Source organism: Diabrotica undecimpunctata, chromosome 5, assembly GCF_040954645.1.
Source record: "Diabrotica undecimpunctata isolate CICGRU chromosome 5, icDiaUnde3, whole genome shotgun sequence".
NCBI lineage: Eukaryota > Metazoa > Arthropoda > Insecta > Coleoptera > Chrysomelidae > Diabrotica > Diabrotica undecimpunctata.
In genome coordinates, this window is record NC_092807.1 from 149,751,146 (window position 1) to 149,766,496 (window position 15,351).

Sequence of the window (15,351 nt, forward strand, 5' to 3'; positions counted from 1 at the left end):
ATCCATGGGTTTTGGAATGATTCAAAGCATACAAGGTCATGCTTATAACCAATAGCAAACGGGAGTTAAATTTTTGATTATTGTATACGTAATTCTAAGATCATTTTAAAATCAGTATAAGTATTTTTATTGCGTCAAAACTACTGTCACTTTCACTTGACATTTTAAATATAAAAATGTTAGAGTCCACTATAAAACCTTTAAAATCAAAAAATCTAAATTTATTATTGAAACAGCAAATTATCAGACAAATTGAACAAACCGAACACACAGAAAATCCCCCGCAAATTGAGTGCAATCAGAAAAATGTATCCTTTAAAAGCCAAGTCAGTCTTAACGAAACAACGATCGAATATTACACTGATGACGAGCAGTCCTCCAAATACGAATACTTGAAAATTGAATTGGCCAATATCCAAGTGGACGAAACCAACGCTGCTTTAGAGGGACAGGCTTTAGTAGAAAATTACGACTTAGTGGAAGGTCTGCTGGATAATATAATGCAGTATTTGGATTGCATGATATTAGGTTAGTATCGTCGGTACAAAATTAACCGTAGGAAGATTTATTATAGCTTTGGAAATTGTTATTTAACTTATACCAGACAAATTTGAGGTTTCGCATATTGGTAATTGATTTTAGGTTATCTGTAATACGTAAGATGATTACTTAGTATTTCTTTTTCAATAGATCTTTATAGAGGATATAAAGCTTAAATAAGACAAATTTTAAATAAAACATAAACAGTTCAGTCAAAAAATCTATAAAAGGTAATGGAAACATGAGTTTAAAACAAATATAAAACTTAAAAATATCATCATCATATAACGGGGGTCCTACGGCGATTGCCGCTTCCCGCATTTCAGCCTCCATCTTTTCCTATCTCTCCAATCTCCCTCTTCTAAGCCTCTAGATTGCATTGTTTTTGTAATTTCTCTTCTCCAGGAATTTGGTGGTCTTCCCCTTTTCCTTCTTTCTGGCGGAACATACATTAAGGCTTTCTTTGGCCACCGCTCCTCCTCCATTCTCATCACGTGACCATTCCATTGTAATTGCCTTCCTTGTATTCTATCTGAAAGAGTATCTCTAATTCCTGTACGGTTTCGTATTTCCTCATTCCTGATTCTTTCCATTCTCGATACTCGACATGACCTTCTAAGATAATCCATTTCCACAACGTCTACTTTATCTCGTTCATTCTTTGTCATCGTCCAACATTCGGTACCATATGTGGTAATTGGTTCTACAATTGCTCTGTATACGCGAAGTTTGGTATGCATCTTTATTTTATTAGACCACAGTAATGAATTCAGTATTCGGATGCATTTTTTCCCTTGGGTTATTCGGTTTTGTACATCTATCTTAACTCTGCCATCTGCTGATATGATGCTTCCTAGATATTTATACTGGTTGCAGCCTTTTATGACTGCGTTTTCAAGCCTCAGATCTGTGGTATTTCCTCCAATTTTTAAATATTCTGTTTTGCTTATGTTTACCGTAAGCCCCCATTTGGCATATTCCTCAAATAATTTTCGATTCATATAATTTATATCTTCCTCATCGGTTGCAACCACCACCTGATCATCTGCAAACAACAATGTATACAGAGTTTCTTGTCCCACTTCGATGCCCATAAATCTACATTTATTTCTCCAATTCCTCAATGCTTCTTGGACGTATATTTTAAAGAGTGTCGGTGACAAACAGCATCCTTGCTTTAGGCCTTTAGTGACTTTAAATTCATTTGAGGTTCTGGTTCCAATTTTTACACAACTAACTGCATTTTCGTACAATTTATATATCGCTCGGATATACGTCGAATCCAATCCGGACCTTTTGAGGGTGAGGGAGAACTTAAAAATATGCTGTACTTATATATTGGCTTGAATGGTTTTGACTAGTTTTCTCCACCTTTTACGGTTCTTTACTTGTACTTTTCAGTCTCTTGTTCCCATTTATTTTATGTTAGTTAGAACTGACTCAAACTACTTCCTTCGACGTATTTTTCTTTTTTCTTTTCTTGTTCTCCTTCTTATAGGAATCTTAGGATGTTTCTTTTTTTGGCATTCGTACAACATATCCCAATCATCTAACTTCCACTGCTCTGATTTTTTGCAATATCTTAGGTCTTTTATAGATCTCCAAGAGATCCTAATTTGTTCTTTTGCGTCATTTCCCATTAGCCTTACTTATCCCTCCAAAAAATTTTTTTAGGATTTTTATTTCCCAACTCTCTAACTTTTATTCTTCTTATTGATTTATTTTTCAAGTTTCACATGCATACAATACTCTTGGTCTTACTATTGTTTTATAATTTCGAATCTTGTCCATCCTGGATACGTTTTTGCCTTTATTGGTAACTGTTACTCCAAGGTACTAAATTCTGTTACCTTCTCAAGTTTATTGAGAATCTGCCTCATTGGTTCTTATTTTCTATTGCATTTTTCCCCTCTCCATTCCATATACTTAAGTTTTCTTTGATTTATAGACAGGCCATATTTTCTAGCTTCCTCTTCAAATTTGTCAAACATATTTAGAGTTTCTATTCTTGAACGTTTTAAAAATACATTTGCAAAAACTATGCATTGTTGTCTTTTCTTAAGAATCGTGCCGCTTGTCCGGATATTGGCTCCCCTAATTATTTTTTCTACTACTAGATTGAATAAGTCTGTTGACAGGGGATCTTCTTGTTTAATAGTCCATTAACGTTTAGCGGATTTGATAGACTTTCTTCTATCATGACTTTATTGCCTATATTAGCTAGTGTCATTATAAATAATAATATCAGTAGTTTCTCTAATATTCCTAGTTCGTTTCGTAAGATGAAGTCGTAGGCCTGTAAAATCAATAAAGAGCTTATGCAAACCTAGGTTTTGTTTTTAGCTGTTGTTTTGTAATAATTTTGCATAAAAATTTGATCGGTTGTTGTTATTCTATGTCTGAAACTAGCCTGGTATTCTCCTATTAGCTCTGTCTGGTAGGTTTTTAATTAACTTCGTATAATTTTTGCCAATACCTTATATATTATTTCTAATAGTGCGATTTCTCTGTAGCTGTTACATACAGTTTTATTACTTTTCTTGTGAATTGGGCAGATGAGTGCTGTATTCGATTGCTCTGCCATTTTTTTGCTTTCCTAAATTTTTATAATAAGTGGAGCTGCAGTATATCTCTTTTGATGCAGTATATTAGTGCTGTCCCTCTGCTTTATTCTGCACTTTTATTATTTTTTAAAACACTTATTACTTCTGTTAGCTCTTGTGCTGTCGGTTCTTGTCATTGCTGTTCTGTTTCTACTTATATTCTTTGTTGTATTTCTGTTTCCGTTTGGCCTTTATCGTTTAATAATTCACAGAAATACTCTGCTCATCTTTTTATTTTTTTTGTATTGTCTCCTAGTAACATACCATATTAATTTTTGTAAAACCTTGTACTTTTATTTTGTGTGATTCATAAGATTTTGATAAAAAACTCTTTGATTTAAATTTCTGAATTCTTCTTAAACATAGTTGTGTTCTATTCCTTCTAGCTTCATTTTTCAGTTATTTTCCCTTCCTTTGTCTGCATAATCGTTTGGCTTCTTTTCTTTTGGTCTTATAATGCGGTTTACTTTTTTCTGTATTACTTCTAATATTTCTATTTGTGCGGTATTCCTTTGTGCTAGGATACTTTTGCAGTCCTCATCAAACCATGGTCAACTCTCAAAAGAAAAATGGAAGCGTGGTGCTTTACAAAAAAGTCTTTAGGTAAGCCGCCTATTTTAACACAAAAATGTAAGAAAAGATTGTAAAACATATCATAAGAATACTAAAATTTAAAACCATTCAAGAAATGTAATTTTCATCACAAATTTAACTGTGAAAAGAAAATTGCCGGAATGGATTGGCTACATTTATTTTTAAAATAAAATCCAGAACTTTAAATCCGCTAATCGAAAGGAGTTTTACAGACACAATTAAGAAGTTTGCAAACTACTTTTCATTGCTCTATAGCATCTTGATGGAGCACAACCTTCTTAATAAACCTGGAAATATATTTACCGTTGATGAATCCGGTCTTTAACTAAATAATAGATTAGGTTATGTGTCATCAGAAAATGGATCTAAGAGAATTAGCTGCAATAAAAACCGGTGAAAAAGGGTGAAACCATATCCGTAATTGCTTGCTGCAATGAAGATGCTACGTTTTTACCTCCAGCATATGATTTCAAGGCAAAAACTGAAAAAGCCGAGTATAAGGATGATATGCCGCCTACTTCCATAATTTTCCTATCACAAAAGTCGGCGTACGTATTGGCATTTTGCATCAAGGTAGCCTGAGGAAGAAGTCTTGCGCAATTTGGGTTAAAACAACTCCCATTACAGCGGTGTTGATACATTAGAGTTTGCAGAGAAAAATAACACATTTTTGTTCTTTCCACCCAGCCACACGATTAATTATCTGCAGCCACTAGGTATAGAATTTTTTAAAGCTGTAAAATCTTATTATTATAATACTTATTGTAATAACTACATTAAAATAAATCCATAAAGAAAAATTTTGAAACTGCGAGATAGACGAAGCAATATCGGGATTCAGAAGTATAGAAATTAATCTTGTTGCTATCCTTGAATATGCCTCTTTAATATCAGATCAACAAACAACAAATAGAAATATAAAAATAGCAGGCAATGAACGCAGGCAAACTTAATTACAACTGGCTGTGCTGAAAATCCACACGAAATCCTCTATTCCTCATCAGAAGTCACAGATCTGACTTTAACAGTGGCAACACAAAAATGTCAAAAAACTCCTTGGAAACAAACTCTTGGATCGTATTTTGCAGATACCTATCCTATATAAATTTACATTTGCGAGGAAGAATTTTAGAGCTCCAGCTAAGATTTTTAATTCTTCAGAATTTATCTCCAACCTACGAAACAGAAAACGACTAAACAAAACAGTTGACTTAGTAAAGAGTGGACCAAATTCTAATAGAAGTGTCAAAAAAAAACCATAACCAAAAAGACTACCACAGGAAATACCAAACCAAGCAACCTAAGAAACGAAAAGCGTGTACCACTGACACCAAATCCGACTAACCGCTGTATACTATATGCAAGACGATAGTGACGATGTGGATGCTAAAGATTGTTCTTGTGTGAGATATAGTGGACTGTACAGTTACACCAAGAAGGACGGGGATTGGATCAAATGTATTAGCTACTAACTTTGGATGCACGAAGATTCTTCAAAATATGAAGTTATGTGTGATATGAGGTCAAAAGCAGAAGAAGTATCTTCACAATTTCACCCCTAGTGCCCTAGCCATTTCGCCCTTATGCGTGGAAGAATTGGTGAATTTATTAAAAACAAATTGTTTTTTTTTCGGACATTTGTATTATCTTAAACAAATTATGACACTGTTAAGTTGTTGCCAATATGTTTTGTGAAAGAAGTCTGTTTTTATTTCATTTAAATAAACAATTTCTTGTCTTCTACACGGCTTAACTTTTTTGTTCACCATATTACCCTGATTTGCCCTTTTACCTTTTAGGATCTTTAAAATTGACGGGTATAAATAAATATTTTTTTTTAAAACTTCATTTAGTGTACTTTTTCAAACTTAATTTTATATAAAAAATTGTTTCGTATGCCTTATTATTTATTAACTAACTATTAATATTTTTTAACGTTATTTCAGAAATTAAATCATCCTTTCGCTTGGCACAAACTCTACAAACATACGTCGCTTACGAAGATTCAATCGGCGGGAAAAGTTGCGATATACCTAAGAAATTATGTGAACCTTTCAAATTAGAAACATTGGAGGAAATAAAATCGAAGTTGTTTGTTTCTCTGAATAGATACGATCACATAAAACAACTCAAACAGGAGCACGATCAAAGGAAAAACGACTACAAATTGGCGCTAAAAAACTTCAAAATTATTCTTGAAGTGATGAACATCAACGAGAAATCCTTGAACAAACTAAGGCAACAATTCGAAGAGGTCCTAATGAACTACCAACACGCGCGCTGTATCCTCAATCAGGAGTTGCCTTTTATTTTGACAGAGAGGACAAAGGTCTTGGGCGATTGTTTGAAATTATTGGGACGGGAATGTGGAGACTGGGGTGGAAACCGAGAGGAGTTGTCACGGTTATTCATCGAGTTAGGAAATAATCTTAACTTCAATTAAGTTTTAAGATTTTGGCAAAGATAGTTTATGGTTAATATCTCAAATAATTTTAGGATATTAATTTGTATCTGCATACTTTAAATAAATAAAATAAAATATTTTTTTAATTGTATTGTTAACACGTTAACTGCCGACTTATGTTGGGTAGATTTTTTTTTTTCGTTTCTTTTATAGATTCATAGACGTTTACATATTAGTTTTTCAAGACGTTCAAATAAAGTGAGTATTTTTAAACTAAATGCACATATATACAATCAGAGTTGGTGGTGTTTGCGGCATAGCGTTGGTGCCGTTCGGCTCTAGTATATTATGTTGTATGCATACGCTGTATGACACGCTCATGCATTTCTTTATATAATATACTAAGCATAAATACATTGTCCAAACTAAAAATAAAGATTTTTTTTTATTTAAATAGTTTTTTTTATCAAAATGTCAAGATTTGGCGTAGTCACAAAAAACAGTGGCAGTATAAAGATTATTGTTTAGTGCTTAATAGACCTCATATAGTACAGAAAACATAGCATCGCTGGTACATTTATTAGATAAAAAGCCGAACTGACTTTGTGATAAAATATTGTTTTTAACGAGAAAGGACATAAGTCGGGCTTTTATAGTCTCTCAATAATTTTGGAGGAGACCGGCCCTGGCAAGGTACGGTTAAGTTGTACTGATAGCGTACTCCTAGTTTTTAATAAAAACAAGTGGTTTTATTAGTTTTTTAAAATTAAAGTGTTTATCTACTAGATACTACTACGTAAGTCATCTATACGTAATTATTATTTTATTATTGTGAAAAGAAAACGTTAAATAATAAATATACACTACCGTACAATCATTTTGTGAGGTTAGCTGCTTTAAGTAGCTTATAGTAGCATGCGATTGGTTTTTCATTTACCAGAGTCGGAGTAAGGCCTTCGCCACCGTAGCTTAAAATGACTTCACACAATGTAAACACACCTTCCGATCTAACCAGTCCAGTAAATCAACGTTCGAATATCACAAACAGTTATGCTTCAGCCGCTTCACATTCTTTTCCGAGTAAGAACCAAGCAATTGTATTTAGTTGCATCGATAATGCTAAACTGCAGGATTATCTCATTCCTTTGGGTACAATCATCAACCCAAAAAATATTATTTTTTCAACTAGATTATCTCATAATAGAATCTGCATGTATTTGGCAAACAAAACCGTAGTAGATAACTTCATGACACAACATGGCTCTATAGAAGTACTCGGCGAAGTTGTAACAGCACAAAGACTTGTCTCTCCAGCAGAAAGACTAGTCTTGTCTGGAGTCTGCCCGTCAATTCCTCATCAAGTATTAGATGAAGAATTACAGAATATCGGTTTAAAGCTTATTTCCCCAATAACATTTCTGAAAATTAGCTCGACTCTTCCCCAATATAGTAACATATTGAGCTTTCAGATGCAAGTTTATATAAGCCCTATAACATCACCAATTCCAGATTCTATTCTAATAAATTTTGACCAAACACCTTACCGCATATTTTTGTCTCAAGGTACACTCACCTGCTTTATTTGCAATCATACAGGTCACATATCATCCCAATGCAAAACCAGTTCAGTAACGGAATCAGCTCATATTAAGTCAAACAATGAAGTACCAAATCAAACAGCTTCAACAAGTATACTACACAAGGTACCAAACACCCAGCAGTCATCAAGTTATCCATTATCAAATCCGAGCATATCACCTACACCTACAAATCTCCACAACAAAGAAACTACTAATACTCCTACTCATAGCAACACTTTTAATCAACCTCATTCAGCGGCAATATCGTTTTCACAAACTTCGGAAGCAATATTTTCAAATCTATCAGCTTCTTTTCCATTAGATACAACTGCAGAAAATTCTAATAAAACTGATACATCACCACAATTTTTTGAAACAACCAATTTAGTACCTCCAGTACTTCTAAATGTAATAAAGCCACATCATCTAAGTGAAAACTCTAATAGCAATTGCGAAAACGCAAGTTCTTCCATAAAACGCAGTATTGGTGAGATCGACACGCCTCCCTCAGATTCAGCAATTTCATCAGAAAATCTGTTTGCGAAACCCAAACTCTCTAAACCAAAAAAACCGCGCTCATTTAAAGTTCAATCTACACGGGAAACTCTTAAAAATTTCATTGATAATCATACCCCACCATTCGTTTTAAATTTCCACCAATTGTCCTTACTGATTGATAATGTCCAAGGCTCCCCCGACACTATTAGCGCCGTTAAAGAATTTACAACTGATATGGTTGGTTTACTCCGTCTTTTACAAAGCAGCTATCAATATGCACATGATAGATCTACAAAAAGCAAGTTTACAAAACTTCAAAAGAAACTATACACCCACTTAGGGAAAGAGATTTCTGACTTAGATAGTGACTCTTCTGACTCTTCTGACTTAGACAATCGTTCAGTATCATCTAACTCCGAATCTGTTAACAACATTCAACTCGATACTTCAATGGAACATTGATGGATTCTTCCATTGTCTCCCTATGCTACAGCTTCTTTTATCTGAATATTCTCTTGATATTATTTGTCTACAGGAGACAAACTTAAAGACCAATCAGTTGTACAATTGAAAAAATTTTACTTGTTTCCGCAAAGACCGTACAGATGCAAGTCGTGCAAGCGGTGGTGTAGCAATACTAGTAAAAAAATCCATTGAGGCGATACAAATTAGAATCATATCTACCAGTTTAGTATCTATTTGCAATGTTTACCTTCCTTGTGTTATACAAAATATACCAGAATCCGGATATTATTACATTCATTAAAATAGGACGGCTGCGTTGGATAGGACATGTAGAAAGAATGGAAGAAGGCGAAATACCAAACAAAATATTCAAATAGATGCCAGTATTAAAAAGAACAAGAGGAAGACCGAAACTGAGATACTTAGAACAAATAGAAAATGATATAACAACCTTAAAAATAAAAAACTGGAGAAAAAAAGCACGAAACAGATCAGAATGGAGAAGAATCCTGGAACAGGCCAAGACCCAAAAAGGGTTGTCGAGCCAGTGATGATGCTAATGATGATGATGACCTTCCTTGTGACAAACAAGTGTTCTGATAGCCTTTGCAGGTTATTAGAGCAACTGCCACGTCTCTCTACATTCATTAAAACACATTTTTCCGAAACATCCTTTTGAAAAGTTGCTAAAATACCAGCTTTCCCAAGCTCATGAACATGGAAGAAGCGTCCAGTTTTTATGGGTTCCCTCACACGTCGGAATAACAGGAAATGAAGAAGCTGACAGGATTGCACGAGAGGCAATTTTAAGTGATTTGTCGGAGCCGATAGACAAGTGTGTTTCCAGTGACTTAAAAGCTTATTTTAAAAATAAAGTGTTGTGTTTGTGGCGAAATGAGTGGTCTCAAACTAATTCCAATTTAAATAAAATCAAAAATAATGTGTCTCAGTGGTTTCCATTGTCGCGCAATAGACGAGAACAAATTGCGGTTGCGCGTTTACGTCTAGGACATATCAGATTAACGCACTCCTACCTCTTCACAAAGAAAAATCCACCTATATGTGATCAGTGTAACGTCCGATTAACAGTCGAACACTTTTTAACAATTTGTAGTAAATATGACCAAGAAAGACAGCGCTACAAGATCCCAAACGCTCTACCACAGGCTCTAGGTCAAAACTGTTTCTGTGACAATATAGTGAATTATCTCAGATCCATAAACATTTTGTATAATCTGTAGGTGTTTAACTTTGTTATTTATATTTTGTTCCGTCGCTAATAACCTTTTGGTGGATGCGACATCTTTTTCTAATAAAAAAAAAATAATTTTGGATAGGATCGGTAGTAAGGCAATAGGTCTATAGTTGCAGACATTAGATTTATCACCACCCTTCTAAAGAGGACCAACAATGGCTGTCTTTATGGTAATATGTCTGGAAATATACCTTTTTCAAAGAAATCGTTAGTTAGTCAGACCAGGACTAACACATTATTAGTGAGATTTCAGAAAAGAAATTTTTTATGGATAGTCCATCAGTACTACAGGAAAATTCGCTCTTAATACTACTGATTGTTTGGATCAGTTCAGATTTATCACCTATTCTGATAAAGAACAAACTCAAGATCTTTTTTGAATTGGGAAGATAGGAAATAGAACCTTGTTGTGGCAAAATATCTTTTGTTATATTTTTACTCACATTAACGAAGTATTCATTTAGATTTTCTGGGTTTTGAAGAGAAAATATTTCAGCTGTGTTTGTTTTATTTCGAATATCGTTTATTATGGACCAAGTTTCCCCTGCCAACATTTTTAGAGCTTCCCAGCTGTTTTGATAAGTGTTAGATAGGTTCCTCTGTACTTGGAGATATATTCAGTGACAAAGACATTGGTATTATACTTCTTAATGTACAGTAGTGAACGCATATTCTTGGCAGATATAAAAAAATTACTGAATTTATAGTCCACGTCCACAGAGGGAAAGTGCCACCAAGAAGTCAAAGACAAATTTTGGAATTAACGAAAGTTCTGGGCTGAAAAAATCCTACCTAAACGTTTATTGGTAGGTTTTGAGCTTTTTACGGCTTTATTATCTCGCTTAATAAAATATTTTTATACATAGATGATGCACGTTGACCTATCTCGAATAAATATTGCGACAATATTTATGCATGCGAATATTAATATACGTTAGTAGATATAATAATTAAGTCGTTATTATACATATTTGCTACGTTTTACATATGAAAATTGTGTTTCGTATATCGATTTTAATGTAACGTGCTTTTATAAACTAAAATGTGTGAAAAGTTGCGTGTGAATTCTCAGTAAATTTTATATAGGAAGGAAGTGTATATAGGCAATATATTATAACGGTAACACAAGCCACTCAACGAGGTGGCAGTTATAAGAATTATTCCACAAACTATTGCTTACACTCGACATGAGTTTTAGCCTCCTCTTGATATAATAGTGATTGAATAATATACTGCCTTAATAATGTTTATAAAACACAAGTTTTTATTGAAAATTACACAAAAGGTATAACTTAATAAAACCTAAAAAGTAAAATAAGAATAACACTTAACACTAGAAAGTCGGAGGGGCCATTTTGGCCCCTGTTGCAATTTGAAGTTATTGTAGTTCTTTTATTTGAAACAATAATAATTTCATATTTTATGACTTTTAATATTTTGATACAAAGTCTTATTTAACGTAAAAAAATATTGTTTAGTATATTTATTAAATGGATTTTCTAACAAACCTACCATAGAAGTCTGAAGGGGCCAAACTGACCCTGTATTAATTATTATCGTTTTCTCGGAAATTTGACGATTTCTTTTAACTTTCTGTCGGATAGATAAAATTATGTTTATGTACGTTTATTCCTAGAAGGTATTTTGTTACATACTGTTTGTTCCTTGAAAGTATTTTGTTTATTGAGCGGTTTATTAGGTTCTGCTGACTCTCGTTTCTAGAATATTGAAACATTCGTTTAATTGTGAAAATTCAAGACGACTGTAAAGATGTCTCGTCGTGGACTATTAGAGCTTGAACTTCTTGAAGAAATACGAAAAATACAAGAAGATGTTTCGGGAGGTGAATCTGAATCTGCAGAAACTAATGAGTCAGACGATGAACAATACGTACCACCACAAAATAATGATTCAAGTGACTCCGATGCTTCAGAGTAGTAAGAAAGTTTTATTGTACAAGACTCACCAATTTATGTAAACACTGCTACTACAACTCAACAGCACGAGTCAGCTAATTTAATCGTGAATCCAAGTGCATCTAAGCCAAGTCACAAGAGAAAAAGAGGTCAACAAGGAAAAACTATTTCAATTGGAGACACCGAACAATCGAAAGACGGAACAACGTGGAAAGTTATTGATTCTGGATCAGTACCTGGTAACATTATGATTTTTAGTATCTTCATATTTATTGAATGTTTGCTCATTACAGGACGCCGCGCTCAGCACAACATTTATCGAGAGGAATCAGATCCTACGTCGTATGCAAAAAGGAACGTGAGGAACAATTGTGTGGTAAGTGCTTGGCATCTAATAATCAACGACAGCATGTTACGTCATATAAAATAATGCACCATTGCAGAAGCACATCGGTGTTTGAAAAATGACACATGGACTATAACTTTGGAAGAACTGGAGGTTGCCCTTCTATTATTACCTAAAGGATATTATAAAATATCTCAGATTTGACATAAAGCAAACGAGATCTGAACGATTGAAAACTGACAAATTTGCTTTAGCCTCTGCGGTTTGGAATGCATTTATAAAAAATAGTGGTGCATGTTACAAACAGGGAATAAACCTTACTGTGGACGAACAACTACTGCCTTCTAAAGCCAGGTGCCCGTTCACACAGTACATATCAAATAAGCCGGATAAGTTTGGCATAAAATTTTGGCTTTTGACATGCGTGGAATCAAAATATATTGAATATGGTTACCCTTATACTGGCACTGATCATCTACGCAAGAAAGATACAATTGTTAGTGAACATGTTGTTTTGCGGTTAATGGAAAATCAACTGGGAAAGGGCAAACATGTTACGACAGATAACTACTTTACATCGTTAAAATTGGCCAAGGCATTAGCAAAAAAAATCAAAAAGTCTTGTGGGTACTTTGAATCGCAACAGAAAGAAAATTCCTCTAAGCGTTAAGAGTAAAAATGGAGAATTATATGTTACCCATATATTCTAGAGCGACGAAAAGATACTTACTGCAGACCAAGGAAAGAGTCACAAAAATGTGCTTTTGTGGAGCTCATTACATCAATCAGTGGATGTTGCTGTCGATGGAAAAAAACTTTCTCAAATAGTAAGTTTTTATAATAAAACAAAATACTGGGTTGATGTAGTGGACCAAATGGCGCGTCTTTATACTACAAAAGTTGCTTCAAGACGATGGCCAATGCACGTGTTTTATAACATTCTTGACTTAGGGGCAATAAATGCATGGATTATTTATAAAGAAGTTACTGGAAGTAAAATTAGTCGTCGTAAGTTTATTCTTCAGCTGTGTGAAGAATTACGGGATCCATACCTTGCCTCCCGAAATCTGGTACTATACCCAGCACCACCGGATTTACCAACCACCAGCACTGGTACTAGCCAAAAAATAAAAAAATGTCAGTTAAAAATGTTTTGTAAAGGAAACCATACTTCCAATGAGTGCCACGGCTGTAACAAGGCAATGTGTGGCAAATGCCAAAAACTGCAAACTGTATGGTGTTCCAAATGTTTAAAATGAAACTAAAAAATTAAATCAAATTCTATCGTCAAGAGTTTATATAATTTCTTAAAACTGTTTATTTTTATTTTTTGTTTATTCCCAAATAAATAGTTAATTCTAAACTTGGTTTTTATTGATTTAGGAACTTGGGGCCAAAATGATCCCTTCGGGCTTTCTAGGTAGGTATGCTAAGCCCTACTTTCTAATGTTAAAAAAGCATAATAAAAATGAAATAGACTGACCATTTGACTTATTTTTGGCATATTTGGCATCTATGTCTCGATATATTTACTATTTGCTTTTAATAATTACAAAAAGAATATTAAAAATAGTCAATTATTCTTTCGTTTTGAGTAAAACAAAAAAAAATAATTCATCTGGTTTCTACCTTTTCCTTAAAAATTATTTACGTTCGGTCGGTTACAAATCGTTTACAATAAAAATCATCTGCCGAAATTGGTGTACGGTTGATTCCTTATTCCCGACACGAGACTAGTACAAAGTGGGGATATTCTGTCACGATGTAACATTTATAATCGCTATCGATCTTCCGGTTTTCCCCATATTTCCAAAAGGCTTTCTGTAAGCTGTATACACATCCCCTTCATGAATCAAAATAATGTTCTTGGGAGCCCCGATAATAAAACAACATAAGTCGCATTTACCGCAGTAAGTTTTCTTTTTAAAGAAAAGAATGGAAGTAGTTACCGCGAAGTGAATGGGCAGTTACAGTAAATTTGTTGAACGCAGTGTAAATATTTCCTTTAGGTAAAAAGTTTTATATTCTCAAACGCCAGCGGCGTTTCCAGTCTACAAATATAAACTAACACTATTTATTACTTAACGGTAATTGATATTATAATACACCAATAAAATTTTCATATAGATAGTCTCATATATCACAAGAGTGAAATTTATTTAACTAAGTTTAGAAGTGATAACTAGACCTAGGCAAATATGTACCTAAATAAAAAAGTATGAAACATGCGCATAAATATGCAGTATTTTATGCAAAAATATGCAGTATCCTATGCAAAATATGCATATTTATCTTGAAAACATGCATTTAATAAAAAATATTTACAATATTTTTTTATTTACAATAATACTTACAATATTATAAATACATAACATATACAATTATTTTAACATATAAATATTGTTTAACATATAAATATTAAAAAACTTGAAGCATTTGAGATGTGGCTTTATAGAAGAATGCTGATAATATCATGGACAGCAAGGATCACGAACAAGGAAGTTCTAGAAAAAATGAAGAAGGAACCAAAGATTTTGTTTACGATCAAACGCATAAAATTGCAATATCTGGGACACGTATTGAGAAATCAGCACCGTTACTCCCTGCTGCAGTCTATATTGCAAGGTAAAGTCAAAGGTAAGCGCGGACCCGGTAGAAGGAGAATATCATGGCTGCGGAATTTAAGAACATGGTTTAAGAAAACCTCAACGGAGCTGTTTCGAGCCGCAGCGAGCAAGGTTATGATTGCCAATATGATTTCCAACATCCGAAATGGATAGGAACCAGAAGAAGAAGATAAATATTGTTTTGAATTGTGTTAACAATAGATTATCAAATGATGTTCAAAATTTTCTAATAAAAACTTATGGCTTATATCTGAACCACTATTTTTTTTCATGGTTACTTTAAATGTTTGAAAAATTTCCTTTCCTTTCAAATAGTACCTTTAACGTTTTGACACAATGACTCAATTTCTTTTATTAAAACTGTACTCTTTAACAATGATAATTTGGAGGATTCTAATTGAGTTATAGTTTTTTGGACAAAACTATAATTTGATTTTATGAATGATAGTTGCTGTTGGAGGATGTTATTTTGGAAGGCTTGCTTAGCTTCCAATAAATATTGGCAACTATCGTCCTTTAAAAG

The 15,351-nt window shown here is 33.6% G+C and overlaps 2 protein-coding genes across 2 annotated transcripts in view; both read left to right on the forward strand.

Annotated features, from left to right (window-relative positions):
- Window positions 1-15,351, forward strand: part of dpr12 (defective proboscis extension response 12) — a 574,490-nt gene that overhangs the window by 227,267 nt on the left and 331,872 nt on the right. The gene's annotated exons all lie outside the window — the stretch shown is intronic.
- On the forward strand, window positions 135-6,326 carry LOC140440829 (uncharacterized). Its single transcript, XM_072531190.1, has 2 exons — window positions 135-528; window positions 5,684-6,326. The coding sequence occupies exons 1-2, from the start codon at window positions 177-179 to the stop codon at window positions 6,178-6,180; spliced, it is 849 nt and encodes a 282-aa protein (XP_072387291.1). The 5' UTR covers window positions 135-176; the 3' UTR covers window positions 6,181-6,326.